General features: G+C 40.3%; 1 protein-coding gene across 8 annotated transcripts in view; it reads left to right on the top strand.

Annotated features, from left to right (window-relative positions):
* The window catches only part of NAV2 (neuron navigator 2), a 223,392-nt gene that overhangs the window by 113,141 nt on the left and 86,653 nt on the right, over positions 1-23,598 (top strand). For all 8 annotated transcript variants that reach the window (XM_037402734.1, XM_037402735.1, XM_037402739.1 and 5 more), the window contains exons 7-11: positions 929-2,027; positions 4,737-4,849; positions 7,662-7,770; positions 9,714-10,103; positions 20,669-20,791. In XM_037402734.1, the coding sequence (XP_037258631.1) occupies positions 929-2,027; positions 4,737-4,849; positions 7,662-7,770; positions 9,714-10,103; positions 20,669-20,791 (1,834 nt within the window). The remainder of the gene's footprint in view (positions 1-928; positions 2,028-4,736; positions 4,850-7,661; positions 7,771-9,713; positions 10,104-20,668; positions 20,792-23,598) is intronic.

Here is a 23,598-nt window from a genome sequence, read left to right as displayed (position 1 = left end):
AGAGCCGTTAATCCCCAGCAGGCTGCTGGGCAGGCGAACAGTCATAGATGACAAAAGTTAATTGGAAACATGAGCAGTTTAACAGAAAACATATTTGTGATAATTGAGAGAGTAACGTCTCCAGAAAGGAAACTCTGCAAAGAGAAACTTCAGAGGAGAAGTGGCCGCTGGTAGGTGAGTGTGATTTTTCAAGCTCTCTTTAAGCTCTGAACTGATTTCTTGACAAGAACAAGTAACATTAAAAGGAACTAAATAAATAAAATATTTGCTTTCTCTGAGTTGGGGGGTGGGGGAGGCTGTACAGCTCCTGCACTAGTTTCTCTTACAGCTGGACTAAGATACGTGGTAATACTTAATTTAGGTTCATCGCATAAGGACAGGGTTTTATTTTTGTACATGGATTTTTCTTCTACCTTTTGCATATGAAGATCTCATCCCCACACGCACACCCCAGTAACTGAAAGGACTTCAGTTTTAATTTTTTCCTTACTCCTGTATTTTTTATACGTTGGACATTTTTCTAAGAATTGCACTTGGACAGCAAGTATTTTGCCAAAAGCAGAGGGAATGCTTAGTTAGACAATAGTGCTGTGTTTTTGCTAATGAAATATTATGAACTTCATAAGGGAGAATACATTGCAAAACACGTTTTGGTTTGAATTGGAGGAGTTTCTTTCCCCTGGAAACAGCAAGTAAACGTAAATTACATAGTAGAAGCTCGTTGCTGTTCTGCTGGGTAGGAAAAGAAAATTGGCTTTTATTTTCTTTAAGTGATGCTGATGTTGAAAATACTACTATGTGTCTATCTTTTAAATGCTGTTAGTGTAAAGTTCCTTATGTTTCATTACAGAAAGAAGCCCAGACTAGCTACAATTATCAGGTACTACTGTTTTGGTTTTTTGGGGTTGTTTTTGTTTTTTTTTTCCAGAGCCTGCAGACAGTACAGCCTCCCAGCCCACAGGAATGAATGAAAATGTCTCATCCTCAGTTCAGAGCTGCAGCAGTACTGTTAGTTGCAATAACTCATCAGCCATCCCTCAGCCAAGCTCTGCTATTAAACCTTGGCGCAGCAAGTCCCTCAGTGCTAAGCACACAGCTACGTCTTCCATGTTATCTGTAAAGCAGCCTATATCGGAGCCTCCAAAGCCACCTTCAGAAATCGCCAAAACAACTCCCAACGGTCAAAAATCCATGCTTGAAAAATTAAAACTCTTCAATAGCAAAGGAGGCTCGAAAGCAGGAGGGACGACGCTCGAGTGTCCGGGGTCTCGGGACAACAGCTGTGAAAAGCTCGAGATGCTTCTCAGCTTTGAGGAAAGCGAAGAAACTGATGCCGCAAATCAGAATGTCAACAATCCAGGATCGATGTCCAGTAGTCCCAAAATTGCACTCAAGGGAATTGCACAGAGGACTTTTAGCCGGGCACTAACTAATAAGAAAAGTTCTCCAAAGGGTAATGAGAAGGACAAAGACAAACAGAAAGAGAAAGAAAAGGACAAGAGTAAAGACACTGCAAAGAGAACATCTATCACTGAAAAGCTGGACCTGAAAGAGGAACCAAAAGAAGACCAGACGGCACTAGCAACAACAGAGATGCCAAAAAAGTCCTCCAAGATCGCAAGCTTTATCCCTAAAGGAGGAAAACTGAATAGTGCCAAGAAGGAGGCCTCTGCCCCGTCGCACAGTGGAATACCAAAACCAGGAATGAAAAACACCACAGGGAAATCCTCAAGTGCCCCCGTTCCTGCAAAGGAAGGCGAGAGAAGCCGCAGCGGGAAAGCCGGCTCGGGGCTTTCTCATCAGAAGTCTCAGCTGGACAGCAGGCATTCCAGCTCCTCATCCAGCCTGGCTTCTTCAGAAGGAAAAGGCGTAGGAGGCCTCAACAGCAGCAGCAGCAGCCAAGCTGTCAACGGACCCACCGCCACGACACACACCACAGGGAGCAACACTGTGAGTGTTCAGCTACCTCATCCCCAGCAGCAATACAGCCACCCGAACACTGCCACGGTAGCTCCCTTCATGTACAGGTACGGTGAACTTCTCCGGCGGACTGCTTTGAACATGACGCTTAGATAGGGAGATTTGTTTTGGACACTCGCTCTGTCAGGGGGCTGAGTGAGGCAGCAAGGTGAATGCCATGACGTGTCAAAGCTTTGTGCTTTAAGAGAGTAGAGAATTTATACATTTACACAAAAACTGTTGGTGAAGGCCATCGGACTAAGATGTATAAGGAGTTGTAATAGGTGGGAGGGTAAGTATTTGTTGTATCCGATCCTGCTAACAGTTAAGATGGGAATGCTAGCACCTTCTTGACCAGGTACTGCTCTTACCTGGGCTTTTACCCTATGGATTAGGTTTGGTTTGTGCATCATAGCTCTAAAAGTTGTAACAATGCCATTTTATGACATAGCTATGCTCGTTCTCTTCAGTGTGGCTAACAGTGGTGGAGCTGCCTTGCTATAAATAGTAATGGGGAATCTTGGAAAACAAAAATAAAAATTCCTTAGTACAGGTAAGGCACCAAGTCTGCTGTTCTGTGCATTAACCCTGAATGAGTTAAGCAAAAGAGCAGCCGTATGGGGTCACAATTAACCTCCATCTAGTCCAGCATCTTCTGTTGGGCAATGGCAGTAGAGGCTACGTACAGAAGAGTAACAAGAGGGAAACTGACAACAAAGCTTCCTAAGAACATGCTCCCCAGTCTGACCATGACACAAGAAATTCCTCAGTCACATGGTGGGATTTTTGATTTTGACAGCCATCTCCTAGTTTTCTTTTGACACCATTTAATTCTTTCAGAGGAAAAGAATGAAAGCAGTTATTCCATCTTCATGGTCTTCCTGCTGCTGATGATTTGAGTGACCTCTGTCATATCCTTCCCTCCCTTAAGATGTTTCTTTTCTAGGCTAAGGTGTCCTAGCCTGTGTGGTTTCACTTGTGGAGATGCTGTTCATAACCTTTGGTCATCTTTGTGGCCCTTTCCCCTCATTTTTTTTCAGTTCTACTATATTAATTTTTGCCTTTCATCTTTTGGCACATGTAGCATAAGAAATGGTTGGCCACATTTTTTAAATAAATGTGTATGTACATGCAATGAGCCTGAAGGAGGGGGACGCCAAAGGCCTGTGCAGGAATGCAAAATGGGAAGAGTCTTCTTTCTGTGTGTGTGTAGAATAAAATGCCAGGCGTCTTTTCTGGCATGAGGTCACATGAAAAGGAACCAGTTGAGAAAAATTCATTTGTCTCAAACTTGTATAAATAGTACATGTTCTTGATTTCTCTTGCTCTTGCATTCATCGGTACTACTTTGGCTGAAGGCGGGGTTTACTACTAGTGATTTTTAGGGATTTGGTTTGAGTTAAAAACTGCCAGTGCAGTTTGCACTGTTTTAGTCCATAACTAAATAGAAAATAGTGGTTGCAAACTGATTGTATTGGTGTTTATCCCTCATAACCTCCAAAAATGCATTCGTGATGCTTTGGGTTGTTAAGTTTATCACTGCAGTGTCCTATCAAAAGATAAAGTGAAAAGCACTCTAGTTAGTGTTCATCTTCCTTTGAACTTAGGTATCGGCATCTAAAGTGTAAAAGCAGATGCAGTCCATATGTTTTCTGTAATCTAAACATACTGTTAAACCCTAGGCAGTATTTATTTAACTTTTTACAAAAAACAGTAATGAAACTACCTATTGGCAGCTGCAGAAAATGCTAAGAAATTGAAAAAATAACTCTTTTACAACATTGGAGGAAAAAAGGGCCAAACTGTGTAATCTTGCCAGCTTTAAAAGGAAAGAGAAAAGTGAAATTTTATTGATTTGCAAGGCAAATGTATAGCATTATTATAGATTTAGTATCGAGACACTTTCCGAATCTACAAAATGCACTTGTTAATGCGTTGCAGTGGTAGTCTCAGGTTTTTTCTGCTATCAGTTGAGGTTACTTTAATCTAAACTTCTCAGCTGCCTGTAGACTTACTTTTTGTTTGTTTTTTTAAATATTGTTTTTTAAGTAAAAGACAGGAGAAATTGTTCTACATTTCATTTGGAGTTAACTGAAATTAAGAATATTGCAATAGTAATTCCTTGCTGTGTCTTCACTTACGTGCAGCACTTACTCTTTGGACAGGAGAACTTGCAGCCTTTTGTTGGTGTGGCTCTACAAGCAAAACACAGCGCAGCTAGTAAAATTAATTAAGTCAATACATTTTTCAAATCTGACAGTAGATTCTTACATCACCTTTAATTACCTGACAGCCACAATGTCATACAATAAATTGGAGTTTGAAGCTGGTTTTACCAGTCAGTAATTTTAAAATACAAATGAGTGACATGGCTAGTTATTGAAGGGAAAGTAGCAGGAGTGTAACATGCCCTCATGCACTACCTGCTTTATATTAGTGCAATACAGACTTTATTAGAGAGGATCAGATTAGTCACAAAACCTGATGTTATTGATAATTACAGTTTAGCTGGAAATCCAAGTGTCTCAAGAGCCTGTCTGAAGAGCTATGAAGCCTATCTTTGACTATGAATTTTTTATTTTTTACAGCTGAGTGCTTGTTTCCATTTCTAGGACATAATTCAACATGGGACTAATGAATTATGTAAAATCAGTCTGCTGGTCTGTTCTGGAGAGAGGGACAGAGCAGCTGATGGCAGGTGCAATTGTCTCCTTGTTATACTTGAGCTACTTTGGATGGAGAGTGACTACGCATCTCTGTTGTGTGTTGCCTTCCAGATCACAGACGGACAATGAAGGGAACGTAACAGCTGAGGCCAGCACAGGAGGGGTCAGCATGGATTCTGCTCTTTATGTCAAAACTGGACAGCCTACTCTTGAAGACCTCTCAGGTATGTCTTGCAACCTACTGACTGCGGTCTGGTCAAATAAGAATTGGCTAAGGCAAGCCTGAAATCAGGAGCTCCCTCTTTAGGGGCACATTTAATTTGGTTTTATTCCTGTTGCTTTTGTTCTTACTAGTTACGGTATTTCTTTCAGCTCTTCAGCAATGGACACTGGGTGTCAATAATCTGAATACTAGATGCTCAAGTTCTGCACAGCGATGTGCCCCCCAAATTTCTTGAAAGCGTTAGGAATTCTGGGTGCTTAATCTCTTTTTAGGAGACGTCCAGCACCTTTTAGGATTAAGCTGTTATAAGGATCCTAAGTATTCTCAAGCATTTGATATTTATTTTTTACTGTTTAAAACTTCGCTTCAGAATTTACAGAAGAGATTAAATTAATTTCCTTGATGTTTTACTTTGTTTATAGGTTTTTTGGGTTCATATTTAAATTTGAGAGCCAGTTTAAAGTAAGAAACGCAGTGTCCAGCTGCATAAACCTTTTCAGTATTACCTCTTAAGCATCAATTTGCCTAGCCTAGATGTATTTCAGCCTGTCAACTGAGAAGTGTTTCTGAATCACAAAAGGTCTTTAGTTTTTTAATGACAGCTGTGATGTAAATGCAAACTGTTCTTCAAGTAGAATGTGTAAGTTTTGGGATCCAAGAATGGAGGACAGCTGACAACCTCGGAGATGGAGATGGAAAACCCAGCTGTGTGCCACCAGACCCCGCAGACAGCAGCAGTCCTTAAAGGGGTCTTAGGGGAAAAGGAGCAAAGAAAACAAAATGTTCCCTCAACCCAAATACATTAGAAGAAATAAGGGACAGATTTCTTCTCTCCCTACATAGCAGCTGTTGATGCTTTTAATTTAAAAGCACATATAAAACAAATGAGAGCATAGGTAGGGAAAACTGGAAGCTGAATAGTTTAATGACGCTGCCTGTTCATGAAGAGCTGATTTAATAATTAAGCTCTAGTAGCACTATCCAATGTCTGCCTTTTAAGTGTACTTATATTTTAAGTAATTGAATGTCATTTAAGTAAAAAATCTGCTATCAGTTTAGGCATGAGAGTGATCTCAGAAGAAATTGGTTTAGCTTGTCTCATGTATGTTCTCTTAAGAAGTCAACTACTGTTTGCCTTCGTACCTATGAGAGAAATGATCTGTGAAAGAGCACTGTGACCTTTGTTAGGCTACAGACCTATAAATGTTTTATGTTCTTTGCTGCAAAAATTTGTAGATCCGTGAGTGTAGAAAATATTTTCTGTCCCAGAGACCCGCTGGCTAAAGGAATTGGTCTTGTTAGGGAGCTATATCCAGTCCAGCCAGATCATAATTGTTTGACCATTTGGCCTAAGTGAATTGTATCTCAGGGAGATTATTTCCCAGGGCATAGAGAGCCATTAAAAAAAAATTGCTAACATGGACACTACCTGAGCCATTGTTTTTTCTCAGAAAGGCTAATGATTGTATAAACATTAAAGTCTATCTTCCCCTCCCTAGAAGGTTCCCCATAGCTGGGGCTCCAGCACTTCGGTGAGTAGTTGGGGCCGCTGCTGCTTTGCAGGCAAGAGTATGTGACTTGGGCTTTCTGTGCCACCAACCTGGCATCTTTCAGAAACATGAAGTTTAAATCCAAGAATGTGGAAGGTTACAAAAACAGCTTATTTATCTGGATCTTAACACTTCTGATTTGTGTAATAAGTAGATAGCCATTTAAGCTAGCGATCATTGTGATGACCAGTATCCTGGCAGCTTAAGAATTAATCACTTGTACAAAGAAGGCGGATACAAAATTTGAAGTTTTAAATCTGCTGTAGTATTTTCTTTAGTCATGAGCTGTAGGCCCGTTAGAATGAAATCATTTCCTTCTGTGCCCAACAGAAGCTTTGTGATGGCTTTTTGGTGGTGTTCTGTTTCAGCATTCGGCTTATAAAAAGAATACATTGGCACTACTAGGAATTCACTTCTTCTCAACCTTTTAGAAAGTTTAACTATATTAAGCTCCACCAAGTTAGCAACCAAAGCATTTCTTAATTGACAGCTGAGAGCAAGTAAATAAATTATGCTGAGGCACTAATTAAATTATTAATTTTATAAAAATAAATTATGCTGACACACTGGGAGGACTTTTCTATTTATATAAACTCTACTTCTAGAGTTAAAGAACAGGACATAAATGTGTTTTAGAAGAGAATATTTAAAGAACGGGATTTCTATATGCCAGGGAAACTGAAAGTCATCCCCCAGCTTTGTGTCATGTAGCACATTTAAGTAAAGATGTGATGTTGACAAGCAAAAACTTTTGCTATTTTACCTAAAACATCACTTAGCATGGAGCACCCAGTCAACACACTTTAGTTTATTGACAGTCTGCTGTTGTAGAATGGGATCTATTTAAAATGGGGGAAAAGAAGATCTAGAGAAAATATAGAATTAGAGAAACTGGCTGTGTCAGATAGATGTTAATTGTGTCAATATATAAGATAGGAAGGGTGGTATTGATGGGTTATGTTAACTGGAATTTAAATGGGGTCATATGGGGAAACAACAATACAGAAACATCTGGTGCAAAGGCAGACTGTGCAATGAAGTTAACAGTACAGAGCTCGTTCTTGGTCCAGCTGCCGCAATGGCAGGTGCCTGCTCTGGGGGAGTGGGATCTCCATCGTAGTCGGTTTAGAGTGTTAAATAAGAGAAAGTCAGGGGAAAAAAGGGTGTTTGAGTCAAATTCGGAGTCAGATTCAGGCAGAGGTAACAGCTCAGTTATGTGCTGTGTCCTGCCATATCCTTTCTCATGGTTTATTTTCCCCGTAGGAGAGGATCCAGAAACTCGGCGGTTGCGAACTGTGAAAAACATTGCCGATCTTCGGCAGAACTTGGAGGAGACGATGTCCAGTTTACGGGGAACCCAGGTCACTCACAGGTAATGGCATGACTTAGCTTATAATAAAAAGGAAGTCATTGTGGTCTTACTTTTACATCTCTTGGATCTGGCTGGGTTGTATCGAGATTAACACTGGCAGTGAAAGATACTGATCTTGTGCTTCTTGTCTTTAAAGCACAGATTGTGAATCATGTTCATTGTTTATTGAGATATATGATGGGTAATTGATGGTGGTGGGTTGTGTATAGAATCAAAGGTGGAGAATGATTAGTGCTTGTTGAATGTGTTGGGTGATGTTTGAATATAGGTTACAGTTCAAAAAGTTTCTTCATCTTACTCTTGAACAACTTCAGTGCATGACACCACTCTCCCCCAATGTGTAATATTTTGTTTAAAAAAGCAGGTGAACTGTGCTTGACCCACGTTATCAAGTGCATAACTTGAATTCCTGGCCAATCTTTGGACAAACAAATTTTTCTAATATTCTTAGTCATCCGTGTATATAACTGCTTTTTCTTTGTAAAGCAACGTTTGGAAATTTCAGCAATATTTAAGATATGCTCTAAATAAATAAAGACATTTAAACATTCTGTGACTTGTATCTTCTCAATGTTGAACAGGAGGCCTGGGAGAATAAGCTGTTTGTCCCCTGCTGAGGTCGGGGTCCTAGTTAGAGCTCAGTGCTTTATGGACTCCAGCCCTAAATGAGTTCATTGGGAGAACATTTTGTGTTTTGGCTTTGTATCTAAAACTGAGGCAGAGCTTGCAGAGATGAACTCCCCATGCTATTTTTCTTTTCAAATTTCAATTAATGTGACTGCTCGTTGTGATTTAATTACTATAACCGGAGGACACATAGGTTTTTGCAGCATACATGTGACATTATATTGTGAATAGTACAATGCTGCTTATTTTAACAATTATCCACAATAATAAAAAAAAAAGTAACACTGTTGAGCAGGAAAGGAAAAGAGGAGTGCATGTGGGTAAGACAAGTTGCAGCTATGGATTAACTGCAAATAAATCAGCTGCCACTAAGCTGCGAGTGTTCATTGTGTAGCCTTGCAATCTATACCTGAAATCTCATGCTGTAGCAGTCCCATTTTTAAGGTTCCTTATAGCAGTCTACATTTAGTCAAACGCACTTATTTTTTGAAGCACATTGGAAACTATTTTTGACACCAATGTCACTACTGAGATAAGTGGTTGCAGCGTTCTCAGACTGTATGCAGGCCGTACCAGCAATACTGTTGGAAAGGATAAACATATTCACACACGTGAGATGCGGAAAATGAAAGATTTCATGTAGCTGATGCTTGTCAAAAACTGTATTTACAGGCTGTGACCTCAAATGCTTTGGTAACCAGAGCTCTGTATAAATATTAGCAATATTTTGAAAAATATATTCAAATCATAAGTATATAAAATGTGTTTTGAAAAATAAATTTCGTTTTACTTTTTTATTATTTTTTTCATTTAATCCTTTCCACAGTGTAAAAATAGCTACCACCTTGGTGCTGAACACATCTCCAGAGTATTAGGGCTTTCATGAATGCAGGCAAAAAAAGAAAATATATCAGAAAAATAGTCCTTGAGTTGGTTTTCCCTTTAGTCAGCTTAATATCCTACTCCCTTGCTCAGAGTGGCAAAACGGTGGTATCACAGAGTTATAAATGATTTAACATGAAGAAGTTATGCTTTCATACTGTGGATAATCCATTAAAAAGTTCCTGCTTAAGTCTTCTAACATATATATTGAACACTTGGCAGCCTGGGTGCAAGACTATCATTATTTAAGAACAGTGTTGGAGGAATGGACCTAACTGTCTCCAGGCATCGTAGCAGGTAAATTCTGTCCATGCTGTCATTTAGGGTCTGTAACTTGCTGACTGTTCAGGGTGTAGGGTCTTGCAATCACCTGAAATCCCATGGCACTCCATGTAGCTGGCTGCATTTAATCAAATGCATTTCTGTTTTTTAAGCACATTGGAAACTACATTTGACACCAATGTCACTACCGAGATAAGCGGCCGCAGCATCCTCAGCTTGACGGGACGACCGACCCCCTTATCGTGGAGACTGGGGCAGTCCAGCCCTCGCCTGCAGGCAGGCGACGCTCCATCGATGGGAAACGGGTATCCTCCGCGAGGGAACGCCAGCCGCTTCATCAACACAGAGTCGGGACGTTACATGTATTCGGCACCTTTGCGGAGGCAACTGGCGTCTCGCGGCAGCAGCGTCTGCCACGTGGACATCTCGGACAAGGGAAGTGACGAAATGGATCTGGAAGGCATCACCATGGATGCCACCGGCTACATGAGCGATGGCGATGTGCTGGGCAAGAATATCAGAGCTGACGACATCACGAGTGGGTAAGTGCTTTTACTTCGCAAATACTGTACTTCGTGTGGCTCTTCAGTTGCATTTAGTGATGCTGTATTCCTCTGATTGTTTGGAGGAAGAAAAAAACCACACCAACAAACCCCAAGATATTCTGCTAGTTCTAATAAGTGTTTGGAGGGACAGCTGGTTATTATAGTTAATTTCGTCAGTGGGATTTAAGCACGTGCTGTAAGTTTTATGTGCATATGAAGAAAATATTCCTATATATGAACATACTCTAGCACATGATGAAATGTTTTCTTGCAGCAGGGCTCCTTGCGGGCGTCAGACACATGCTGCTGCAATATGCATTTACGCCGCAAGATGGCGAGTGAGGCGTGTCCTGTACCTGACTGAACCGTTTTCTGAACTTTTAGGGGACGGTTCACTGGAAGGAAATCAGTTCACATCTCTGTGTAGGGTAAAATAGTCGTACGCGCAAAATAAAGTCTAAAGAACACGTTAGTGTGCAGAAATGTGAACTGACAGACAGTTATCAACAAGGTATTACATCAACATTTTACTTCTGCCTTGACTGGAAAACAGCATTTGCTCTTTATTCCAGGATCAGCGTTCTGTTCAATATGTCCATTTTCAATTCCTGCTAGAATGGTCATTTTTTTTCTTAGCTCAAGTATATCGGCATTAGATTGATGTCAGAACTGATCTTTGAGATGTAAATGGCATATTTATTTCTGCGGCAGCCTTTTCCCTGTCTGGCTATCTTACATCCTTTGCTTTTCTCTAGCTTCTTTATAAGTGACATTTCTTGTAGCATTGGCTTATTTGGAAGATTTAGGGCCTCTTACTGAAATAGAAAGCTGGAATCCAGCTGCTGCTTTGTTACTAACTTAACCAATTCAGTTATGCAATCTGGAAATCTGTGAATATTTGGGTGTTTTCACATTGTCCTTTTTGAAAAGTTGGACACTTTCTTTCTAATTCTTTGTTAGAGAAGCATATAATAAAGAAGCTGATGCAATACCCAGTATAAAATGCTATTTCAAATAAAGCACCGGTAGCTGCTGCTGCATTGACAATGCATTGTATCCTAAAGCACAAGTAGTGCCATGTTTTCTATAGAACACCAAGAAGTGTCCCTGACAGAATAGTGTCAGTTCAGGCTTCTGCTGCTCATAACTAGGGGAGCCCTAATCTTTGCAGATCTTTACTTTGGGTATAAAGTTCAGAGTCCAGGTTGATGAAAAGGAATTAATAAGAAAGCTGTTGAGTTTATGAATGATATTTCAGGGACGTCCGTGCCTTCGTTCATCTGCGTATAGTTTCCTTTTCTGTGTCTTCTCTGGTGATCCTGTAGGGTAAAAAATGGAAGTCTCCATAGTCTGAAAATACAAGAGTGCTCTTTAGATTCTGGGTCTAAGGAACTAACAATGTAATAAAATATTTTTGCCCGTTTGTGGAGAGTAATTGTGTGTAGAGATTCCCTGAGAAGGCTGTATTGCAGTATTGGATTGCAATAACGGCATTGGACATAATCCCAATATTAACATTGGTGAATCTCCACTGACATCTAATAATGCTGGATTGCCATCCACAGTACTGATGAGATATTTGGTAGCCTGTTTTCTAAGTTATCTTTCCCAATGTCAATTTATTCCCAATAATAAGAGAACAGGATAGCATTGCATCTTTGTGGGAGAGGAATAATACATCACTTAGAAATCTGGGAGGATGCTTGTAAAGAAAGCATCCGTGTGGCTTGCTGCAGCCCAGATCTCCTGAGATCAGTGTTAGGGCGAACAGGCCCGATACTTCCAGAAACTGAGTTACAGTATGTGGAAGGCAGCACAAGAGGGCATTTATAGCATGAATAGCTCTTTATTAGCTGGTATGTGTTTCACTTTGTCATTTTGCAGAATTGCTACAATCCTGCAGTCTGAAAACCTTGGATCTGTGTTTTCATTGGCAAACTGATAGGGAAGGAAGCCAAAATATTTGTTACAGCCAAAATAAATCCAATAGCCAAGATAAACTATTTTAGCCCTGTGATCCTGATGCTTTCTCTGAAATGTACTGGGTCATGGGAAGTTTCATTTGGCCTCCTTTAGCGAGGCTGCTCAAGCAGAGCTCTGGCAGACACCGGGATTACTTTCATAGGGTTAGAAAGAGTATCTTTTCTGAACGGGCAGAAGTTATCTCTCAAACTAAGAAAGTCTCCAGGGGGTGGATCAAAGGTAAGAATTTGTCTTATTGTGGGAGCTAAAACATCAACTGAAGGACAAAGCAACAGGTCTAGGGTATGTGTGAGGTGGGCAGGACGCACCCCACGCACCTCCTGCTGTGGCTGGCGGAGCTCGAGGCGTCAGAAAGGGCACCCTGGAGCCCAGAACTGCCTCCCCTGTCCACCCTAAAGATTGTCCCAGGTGGGGACATGCTCTTGTGGCTTCTGGGGTATTTTTCAGAAGGCATGGTCCACTTCAGTCTCCCTCTGGCTACTAACACACACATTCCTACCTCTTTTCGGCCAGTTCCCCGCTGCCCACCTCCCCCTTTCCTCCATTCTCTCTAATGAGATGTAGAGCTGATTTCCTTTTTATCTGTCCTTGAAATGGACCAACAGAGCTGTTGATCAGAAAGGCCTTTTAAAATTCTTTTCTCTTAATTTAATTAGTCCTCTGCCCCTGTTTTCATTGCCCTAGTGTGCAGATTTCTATGCAGAATTAACAGTGTGAATATACCGATTGGTGCTGGTCACAAATTTTCTCAGGAAATAGCTCTGGGTCCGCAGACGCCGCTTGTCAAAACACTCTTTTGCAGAAGCATGGCTGTTCCAGCTACCTTCTAACAAAATGTAGATTTGATGATTTGACAGCTCAGCCACCCCAGAGCCTGAACGTTGAGGCAGGGCAGATGTAAGTGGCCCCATGCGTGGACCATGGGTCTGCTGTGGGGCATGCCCAGCTCATTTTTTTGTGTGTATCTCATTAAGGAACGTTACCTAGTGACTCATACCTCGCCTAGCCCGCTGAGCAGTGAACTGCTCCCTCAGCTATTAGGTGAGGACAGCAGGGCTCAGCCTGCACGTAATGTTCAGGGGCCCTGGGCTAAGATTCTCCTTGCAGTAGCCTCCCACAGGCGCAGTGGCTGTTAGGGGCAGGGGTAGGACTTTTAACCATTTTATTAACCTCTGCTTTTATTTGGCGCTTTGGGGTCAATACGTTCCCATTACAGATCTCTATTTTCCTCTTAATGTGTTTGTGTGCATGATGCTCATGGGATGATTCCTTCTTGTTTATTCAACCCTTTATGCTCCTTGGGGATCTTTCTACAAGCATTACAAGCAGGTGAATTTGTAATGTGGATGAAAGGATGCTAGAAGGGAGAGAGCAGGCCACTCTGGGCTGGGGAATCGGGTTTTACCCCCTGCTTCTGCTCAGGTCAGTCAAACCCACACAAAAGCTTTGTGCCCAAGGTAGAAACCATCTTTGTGGTGCAGAGGCCTGTCTACCTTTGAGTAACATCGACCAAAACGATCATTGAAGGAAGAGTTCTGTTGTCAGCTGAAATTTAGGAGTTATATCTTTCAGGAGGCAAAGAAGAGTTTGATATGAAGAGCTGGAATTGAGCACTGATTTCATTTAATGTTGATGGGTAACTTTATTTGTAGGATTCTTGCAGCTCAGTTGCTTAATTTTCTTCTATGTGTCAGTCAGACAGACAGAGATCTTTTTCAGATGTCAGGCTCATGTGTGGCGTAACAGACCTTCACTTGGGCTAAGGTTTTAGAGAAAGGAAGGGAGGACTATGCAGCTTACCGCTAATGAGAATTTGTTCTTGCTAACGGTAGTTAAGAGGAGCCGTTTCTTTCTGAGGTGTCTGCAGCAGGAGTGGTTGCTGCTCCAGGTAACGCGTGGCTAGCTAGGAATCAAGAGTGGCTGAGCTAATCGTGGTCTGCATGAGAACCTGCTCACCCTGTATGCTGAATCAATGCTAGCAGTAGTCTTTTCTGACCTATTTTTTGCCATGGAAAAAAAATACGTGGTTGTGGTAGTTCGGTTTTGGGGTTTTTGTACACTTCAAGTTAGTGGGTTAGACATTTTACTAGACACTGCTCTTTAAATGGTATGATGGTGTGGTAAGATTTCATCTAAATACAGTGAATGGGTAAAATTACATTCCTTATATGGCTACAACACTTCAACATGACTAAGAATCATTAGGAGGTTTATATTATTTTTCTTCTCTGTTTGGGCAGAGTGTTTATTTGAACTGCCTTCTGTCTTGCTAGGATTGGCTTCTTAGATTTTGATCTTTTCAGCATTGCAGAAGAGCAGCTATATGTGGCAAACAGATAATTTGCACAAATAATGAAGAGGTCAGGCAAGCAAACGCAAAATTTTTACTTTTTATAAAAGGGTATTAGGAAACCTTGACTTCTGACTTCTTAGTGAACTCTGTTGAAGGTGGTGCAGAACTAGCTTTTGGGTTTAAAGACAACTATGGTGCTGTGAGAGTCAAAAGAAAAAATTATGGCAATGTTTAAGTCAAACTAATAGTCTTACTCCAAGAATCATACTTAAACATCTTTACAGGAGACATGTCTAGAGTATAACATTAGTATTGTCAATATTATTAATGTTCTATATTATTTAAATAGTATTAAATATGGCACTCAGTTCAGGAGTAGTTCTGGTGTCAGCTTCATCAATAAAACAGTGTTTGATTATTTATTACAAATGATACCTCGAATAACATGCTGTCATAGAACTTTTGTTGCAGTGTAGGCTTCGGCACAAGAAGACACCATAGGCCTGTAAGTCCGAACCTTAGAGATCAGCTGGAACTGAGCTTTTTGTTCGGTGTAAGTGAAAAGAGCCACTTTAGGTCATATGTACTGTTTGTCAGTAAAACAAACTCACAAGTTGTAGTGTGTTGTATTTTTTGCTTACTCGTACGTACTCTGCTATTGTCAGTGACTACCAAAATATCATTTAATGGCCATTTTCCCACTCTGGACTTTTCTGTAATAAACACCTCATTTAACTGCTGCTTCGGCACCAACAGGTTTTGTAACTTGAGCAAAAGACAGCTTCCAAAGGACAGAATAGGGTCCCACTCTGGGGCTAGCCAGCAGAGGGGGATGCAGTCATACACACTTTGTCGATATGGATCATCTGCAGGAAAGGAGTAGGCATGAGGGAGCCGAAAGTTGCTGTGGAGTAACTCTTCCCCCGCTGCTGATCCTGCTGGGAAGCTGCTGGGAAGGTTGGTCACACACCGTTCCTCTCCATTCAGTTCATTCCTTTCATTCAGTAGTTTGTTAATTGCAGGTAGTTACTAATTGTTAGCAAAAGTCTATTGAATTATAAATTATAGACTGCCTTAAATATAAAATTAAATTTTAAATGCAATGAACAACAGGTTTGTAGTTTTATGAACCTGAAAGGTAATATTTGGTCTAATGTTAGGGATTTGGGCATTGTATTAGCAGTCCCAGCCTGAAAGTTCAGGACCTAATCTTGTTCCTCAATGCCTTTGTTGAAATTCACGTGGATCAAAGATTGGAATTTAAACTAGCCACGGGCTTGTAGACGGGGTATATATTGAACCCTTTGGTCAGAGAGATCAAGTATTGTGCCGATGTGGTGGGCGTTGTAACAGAGTGGGCAGGTGAGAATAACAGATGGAAAGACTTTGGGGGGAAACACAGGGAAAGATCATACGGTCTAATTCCAATATCATGATGGAAAATGCAGGCTAAATTCATATTAAACAAAGAATTTTGGCATTGCCATCATGCTGCCGTTAGGCTGGCATTTCTTTTTAAGTCAGATTTAGAATATATTCCTGGTTGAAATAACAGGATCATTTCGATTTTGATCCTTGTATTTCAGAAAAAGCAGTGGAGAATGTTCTGCTGGTGGTGTTTAGTAACTGGCAAAGTGAGACTCCTTCTTTGATACTCAAAGTGTTAAGCCTCTTGATCTCATTTAACTGACTGTAATGATGAGGCAGATGAAGCCTAGCGAAAATAAATGTTTAAAAGAAAACATTAAGGATAACAGTGTTACTGCTGCAGCTAAAAGAGAACGCTTTTGCGTGTCAAAGCGGATGTTGATGCACAGAATAGTCCAAATGCTGTAATTCCTACAAGGATTTTGTTTCTTTAAGTTTCAAGGGCTTGGTTGCTGGGCAAGTCTTCAGCCAGGAGGCACGTGGGCAGCTGTTTCCAAACCAACCTTGAATCCAAAGCACCAAGAGGAAGGCAGGAGCACCTGGCCTGCCAGAGTCAGCACCAGCTTTTGGGCACGTTGCTGCTGTCCTGCTTGTGGGTTTGGGATTATGGAGCCGCGTGATGCTGAGCAGATCAGGGTAGGATTGCCCCGTCTGTTGGGCGCTGCTGACTTACCTGCTGCTCCTTCTCTTCGTAGTGCTTCAGTAAAGACTGCCTGTCCCTTGGCTATCTATTTTCAAAATTGGAAAATTCACATTCATACGTTAAGTAGTGAAATGAATATATATGAAGTGGTAGAGTTGTCAGACCATAAAAGTAGGTGTGCTGTTGGCTGGCTGTGTACATGGCTAAGTAGGGAGTGCGGACAGAAGTCAAGTGACTCAGACCGCTGGATTTTACTGATCCCTGGCATAACCCATTCCTGCTTCTTCAGCATGCCTTGCAGGAAAGGGAAATAAATCACTTCAGCATCAGAAATACCCTAAAAATATTGCACTTGGAAGCACTTATTACAGCAGTCAAAATTTCAGAGGCACAGAAAGGGTGTATTTGGCTAAAGAAAAGAGAAGTTTAAAGGTCCAGGTTGTCCAGGGAACTCCAAAGCAAGTTACTTTATGCCTCTAATACAGGGCAGGGAGCCACCTTCTTACAGAAGAAAAGTGTCACCTAGAAAGTGGGCTGTATGTTCCAGTTGTCTGTTAGAAGTGCATAATACTGCTCTTGTTTAACCTGAGCCTTTTCAAATTCAAAGAAAATTGGATAATTTTGTTTCCCTGCTGCTGAAGAGTGAAACTGTAGCGATGAGTATTAAGTATTAATTCCTGAAAAATATTAGAAACTTCTTTTTAACCAATGTCATCACTGTCTCGTCCATTCACTAAGTGTTTCTATATTCAGCTTCATTAAAGCAATCATTCCCCATGGGCTGTTGGTACCATTCCTAAAGCATCTGAGCTATTAATTTTTTTGAACAAGTAGAATTTGTGCTTCTGTATAGAAGTCACAGAGTCTGGATACTATGCATTTTCCCAGATCATATATATAAACTTTCTTCTTTTGGGGCAGGTAGTACTTCAGAGTACTTGTTTGTGCCCTGAATCTGCTTGCAGAATTATTATGACTCATGATTCTAGCAAGGCATCTAGTACAAGTTTGTCATGTTCTTTGATTAGAAAAGTCAAAGATACTGCACCTAATCGATAACCAGCCTAATCGAATTGTTTGGGCTGTGATGGGTCGTTGTAGAGGAGAGGCTTGTATACTGGCATTCCATATCATCTAGCTGTATGACAAGGCAATAAATTCCGGTAACGTTGAGTACTGTTAGAATTATACACGTGCAAGATATTTCCTGGGTTTATTCCTCCTAGAGTAAAACCTTGTAAGATTGTCTTTAGATAAATAGATCTTCATTGTAGTTTCCTTTCTTGTAAAGCAAAAATCTGCAGCAATAATAACACTGTATTCATAAAAGCAAGATGGTTTCTGAGAATTATTGCAGAGAATTATTTTTTTCATATATTTTCAAATGTATTTATTGCAAATGCATTTTTCTTGACAGATTTTAGAAGCTAGTACCTTTCTTTCTTTCACCTCAGGGTTGCATGCAGGACTTCAGGCATCATTGGTTTTGGCATCTTTTTGGAATTAAACTTTCCTGGGTAGAGGACATTGTGTGTAATATAAATAGGATAAAGCTTTCAGTCTGTGATTACACAAACCTGTTTCGAAATACACAAATCTGTCTTGCGTTGTTCTGGCATGTGAGAAACTTGTCCTATTGGTATAGCAAGTACAAGTCATCATCTATGACTCTGCTTTTTTCCAGGGTCTTGCTTAGAAAAAACTCATGATCTACTTGTCAGCGATGGCAAAGGCATCCAGCTTCTGCTGACTTTATGTAAGATTTATGAGTGCTTAAAACTAATGAAAATCTGACTGTTAGTATTCAGTTTGATGCAATTGAAGAATTATTCTAATGTATCAGCTTGCTGAGCTTCTATGTAGAGGACGAGATCTGTTGATGCTAGTGAGAAGGCTTTCCTTTGACTTCAGTGTGGCTAACTCTTATGAGTAATGTATTTCATTTCACATATTCCAAGTAATAAGTATGGAGAGCAATCTGTTTCAGCTGTAGTTGATCTATTTCTATCAAAGAACTAGTCATATGCCAGAAATCTGACAGCAAAGGCAAAAGCTGCATTTTCCAGTATGTGTGCAATGGAGACTCATACAGAAACATGTTCTGTGTGCAGACAAGTATCTGCAATAAACCAATTAGCATATGCACATTAGATGTTTTTGCAAAAAGCTGTTTGTATAACAATATGGTCTTAAGCTCCACTTTCTTTTCCCTTGCTTTTATTTTAGTAGCTTAAGGAAAAAAATATTCTTCCACGATAAAGTATTTATAAACTGTGTCAAAGACAAGTTAGAACAGTAGACCTAAGGCAAATTCCACATGGTTACAGTGCAACTGCTCCTCTTGCTTCTTACAGTCTTTGTTTATGAGTTTGGAGAATTGTGTCCCCACAGATTAGCTGAACGGAGAATACTCCTGTGTCTGACTCGTTGGGCTTAGCAACCTCTTTGTTAGACTCCCCGGAGAGACCCCATGGCTGTTCCTGGGAAGGCCCCATCAGATTTATATATACATCTAACTGAAATGCTAACCAGCAGATTGTGCAGGGCTTCTTGACTCTTACCAGTCCCATTTTTATAAATGCAGTCATCGAATTTGACTCAGGTAAAGTACATCTCTTGCAGCAGCATCTCGCCAGCAGAGGCATTGCTGGCTGCAGCTAGGACCATCTGTCCTTTCTTGCTGTGGGTGAGGGTGTCTTGCTGTTAGGGAACCAGCTCGGTGCCTTATTAAGCAAGAGGAAGGTATCCTGTGTGTCTGGAAACTGTCCTGCGGGCTGCTGGCGATTTGCTAAGAGTGGCTAAAGGATTAAGAGGATGCAATCCCATCAGCTCCTAACTCGGTGAGGTATGTTACGTGTCCAGCGGTATGCCTCAGACAGCAGCTGGGTTGCTCGAGCTGTTAAGAGTTATTTCAGTCTCAGGTGTGTGAAAATCTTTATGGTGTGTTTACACAGCTGTCAGTGCTGACGAACTGGTGGTGGTAGCACAGAGCTCACTCCATACCATTGGGAGGCAAATGGGACTTACCTTTCCAGTTTAAAGCTAGCTCGCGTATACCTGTGGCCACAAGTGCTTTAAGAAATGAAGCTAAACAAAGAGAAAAATCCTCCTGTTTTATTTTGACACTTGGAACTTGTTGACCTACTACTGTCATGAAATGCCATAAAATATTTTAAAGCGCTATTGAGATATTGATGTAGGGCAGCTCATGGAGAAGCTGTTCAAGAATGAAATACTGAAATTAAGCTGTTACTTCAGTCTTCCTAAATATTTTATTCATAATCCAAAGTGCTGGGTAGTTGTACAGTTTTTAAAATTTGGTTTCCTTGGTTACCACCACATCCTGAAGTTGTATTAGATGATGTCTGTTGCTGTCTGCATCAGCACAGCTGTCAGCAAAAATGCTGGATGACAGAATCTGCATTATCGTGAGGGATTGTTCCTGCTGATCAACAACATCCACCTATTCTTCTCCACCATGTGTCATCTCTGTTCTATTTAAGATTCATTTTTTATTTGTCTGAACTACAAAGTAAGAAATGTGCTATCTTAGCGATTTGTGAAGTATCATATATAAACCTGGCACTTCTTACTATCCAAGAGTATAACACTTTTTAAATGCGGATGCCTCTAGGTCACAGTTGCAGACCAAGTACAATGTAGGAGCCAAAACATAATTGAAAAAAACTTTTCATTCGTGCTGCAGCTTTAGTTTCTCACAATAAATCTTGGGATGCTCATTGTTCATGGATCACTGACGAAATCTATGTGATTTTTGTAGTTAACTTGTAAAAGGGTTGAGATTTCCATGGTGTTGTTTTAGCCCACACAAAGTAGTTCAGAATGGTATCAACCATGCATTTTTTGGACAGGAAGGAGTCATTCATGATATCATTCACAAATATCAAATTACTTCCATCTAGGCATCCTTAATGAAAGTTAAGTATTCTTCCTTTGTCACGGTTATATTGAAATTCAGTTCTTATTGATGAGAGTGAGTGCAGGATGTAACGGAGAACGATGAGAGGCAAAAAATACCTCTGATCTAATCAAGAATAAAGTTTTACTTGCTGCATAGTTTGGGTAGTAGTTCTTAACTTAAAAGTAGGAAAATACCAATATACAGTTAAAAATGTGCAGAAGCTAGGAGCTCAAATAACACTTAAAACTTTTATTGTTTTACTAAACGTGATGTTTTGTTTTGCTGTTTTAAAGGTATATGACCGATGGTGGCCTGGGCCTCTATACGCGAAGGCTAAACCGGCTGCCCGATGGCATGGCTGCAGTGCGGGAGACAATGCAGCGCAATACGTCACTGGGCCTCGGAGATGCTGACAGGTGAGGTCTCGTCCAGCAAATGCTTGCATGTAACAGTGCGTTCGATTCACGCTGTGTCTAATACGGATTTGATCTCTAAGATGAAATAGCTTTAGGAATTCAGATTCTGAGTACATGGATATAAGCTTCTCCAGAGTATTTCAGATGTCAGGATAAATGCTGACTTTATGTCTTCGGATTGCTTTGCTGAAATCTTGTCTGGGTTTTTGTAGACAGGATGCAACACAAGAAAATGTAAAACTTCTATTTTTAATAGTGTTTGAACTAAAAAAGACTTCGTTCTCTTCTCATTTCCACTGATTCTTCAAAGTCGGATGATTCTGTTTGAACGGTCAAGGCCAAAGATCAAGAATTAGGGGACTAAAAATCCATGATTTATGGGAATATGATAATAAGGGAAGATGGGAGATGGACAGTAATGAGACTGTATTCTGTTAGAGCTGAGGTAAATGGGTTAAATACTTTTGCTTTTAATGGCATCAGCCTATAGCTGCTTCTTTTCCTTCCAAACCCAAAGCGTGGTGAGTGTTACTGTTGATGTAGTAAGTGAACCGTATCCTTTCCCTTCCGTGAGGGGCCCCTAAGTATGTACAAACCATGGATTTTGAAGTACAGGTTTGAACCAATTTCTGAACTAGAAGGTTTGTGGGTTTTCTCTTTGTTTTGTTATCCATAGCTCTTTCCTGGGACATAACACAGCTGACTGAGTTTGATATGACTGATACTTTCTTAATAGTGATGCGTGGATTACTAGGGAAATACAAGTGATGGAGAATCTAGCCTTGTTTTCAAAGCAAGCCGTACTAAATTTGCTTTGGTGTTCTCTTGGTATTAGTAAAGAGCAGGATAGTGAATCTAAACAAAAGAACTAAAACCTCTCTGAGAATCTCGGCTCGGTTTCAGTTACTAAGCCAACATATGTTCGCCAGTTATAAAATAAAAAGTGCTTGCTCCTGGTTGACTGGGTGAAGGCATTGCCACCTGGTGATGCAATGGAGGAGTAATTAAGTGTCATCCTCATCTGTTGCTGTGTCTTCTGAACATTGTCACATTAACAGAAGCTATCCGTTTACAATACTGAATTGGTTGAATATAGATTATATTATTGTTTAAGTAACAGCCAGCTTTCTGGAGAGCTAGTAATACATTCCTTATCGTTGATTCCTTCCCCTCTCTGAAATATCAGATTTTCTGTGAAATATCAGAAATTCTGTGCTTGCAACACTTTTTCTTGGCATGTAAATTATTCTCACATTTTATTTGGTAACCTCCTTCCCTGAAGACGCCACACATCAGGGTGAATTACGTACATTCAACAAGAAAGAGTATTTGTGTGTTTAAATATATTCCAATTAGAATAGGACTGTGACACACTGAAATGCAATCCCGAGTTTAAGTCAATTGTTTCAGCTTTGAAAATCGTCATTCTTTCAGTTCACATGGAGGGGATGGACTTTACACACAATAAAGACTCTGTGGCTGGCAATTTAGCTGCAACACGGGATCACAGAAAAATTACCCTTGATCCCACATTTGGTGACATTACATTATTATGTGATGTTTTGATTTAGTCTTTTCTGTTTAGAATATAAGCCTACTCACCTTACACAGGCAATCAGAATTTTCTGACAACAGGGCAGTGACTTAAAAATCGCTCCACTTGGGTTGCTGGGTGATCATGACGTGCAGTTTAAACAAAAACTTAATCTTGGTTTCAGCAGCAGTTTTCCAGGGTGCAAATTGGCGTAAGGAAAAGGAGTTGAATAAAACGGTGCAGTAATGAATTGCTTTCTTCATGCTGTGAATGGAGGCAACGAGCAGGATTGCTGAGTTTCTTTATTGGTACACCTAGAAAACCTAAGATTACATTTAACTTGTTCAAAGCAGATGTTAATTGAACGCATGGGAGAATGACTGTGAAAGGCTATGAACCTTGGAGTATAAAGTTAATCATTAAAAAGTTACCAGAGGAATTTTTGCAATATGCTTACTTGTTTAGTTTCTTGTGTTATTTATTGTAGAAGTTTAGTTGTGAAGCTTTTACTCGTTGGCTCTGCTAACATAAAGCACAGACCTTAGAAGGTCCATTTCCCCCTGCAGCAGGGAAATCCAAAGAAGGCAGTTTAATTTAATGCTTGATTGCAAGGTTAATGGAATCGTTGTACAACACAGCTGAGCTTATGTATTCACTTCAAGACAATTTGTGTTTGCATAGAACAAAGATATTTTTAGTGAAAAAGGCATTAAAAATGCCCTTTTTAATTTTTTTTTTTAGGTTTATGTTTTATTTAATTTTTTTTTAAGGTTGCAGTTAGCCACCTATGATTTTGTCTCTTCTGTATGTATGGACTTGGTGTGTACCATGTGGTTGTTTAAATTGATTTCACATTGTTAGGTGTGGCTGCTTGATCTGAGACTAAATTCTGCCCTTACTTCCGTATATGTAACTTGCATTTATGAGTGCCTATAGGTAAGAAGGAAGAAATTTGAAACTTAGATATGGGTAAATCTTTCTGTAGTTGCTTACTTGTTCAACCTATTTTTCAGACAACATTATGCAGACCTGTGCTGATTTATCATATCCCTGTGAATAGGACAGGAGACTGTGTTAACGAATGTGAGCTTGTCAAGAGTAATTTTAATGCCGTTATTAGGGCAATGTCTATATGACTTTTTAAAAAATCCTCAGTGATGAAGTGCTACTTCCAAGCATGATTAACTTGGATCGTTTCACCTTACAATTTAATTTGAGGTTGCTTGAATTACATGTCTTTGCATAAGCGTGTAAGGCATCCAAAGGTCTTCCC

Source organism: Falco rusticolus, chromosome 10, assembly GCF_015220075.1.
Source record: "Falco rusticolus isolate bFalRus1 chromosome 10, bFalRus1.pri, whole genome shotgun sequence".
NCBI classification, from domain to species: domain Eukaryota; kingdom Metazoa; phylum Chordata; class Aves; order Falconiformes; family Falconidae; genus Falco; species Falco rusticolus.
This window is presented reverse-complemented; position numbering and strand designations above follow the sequence as displayed.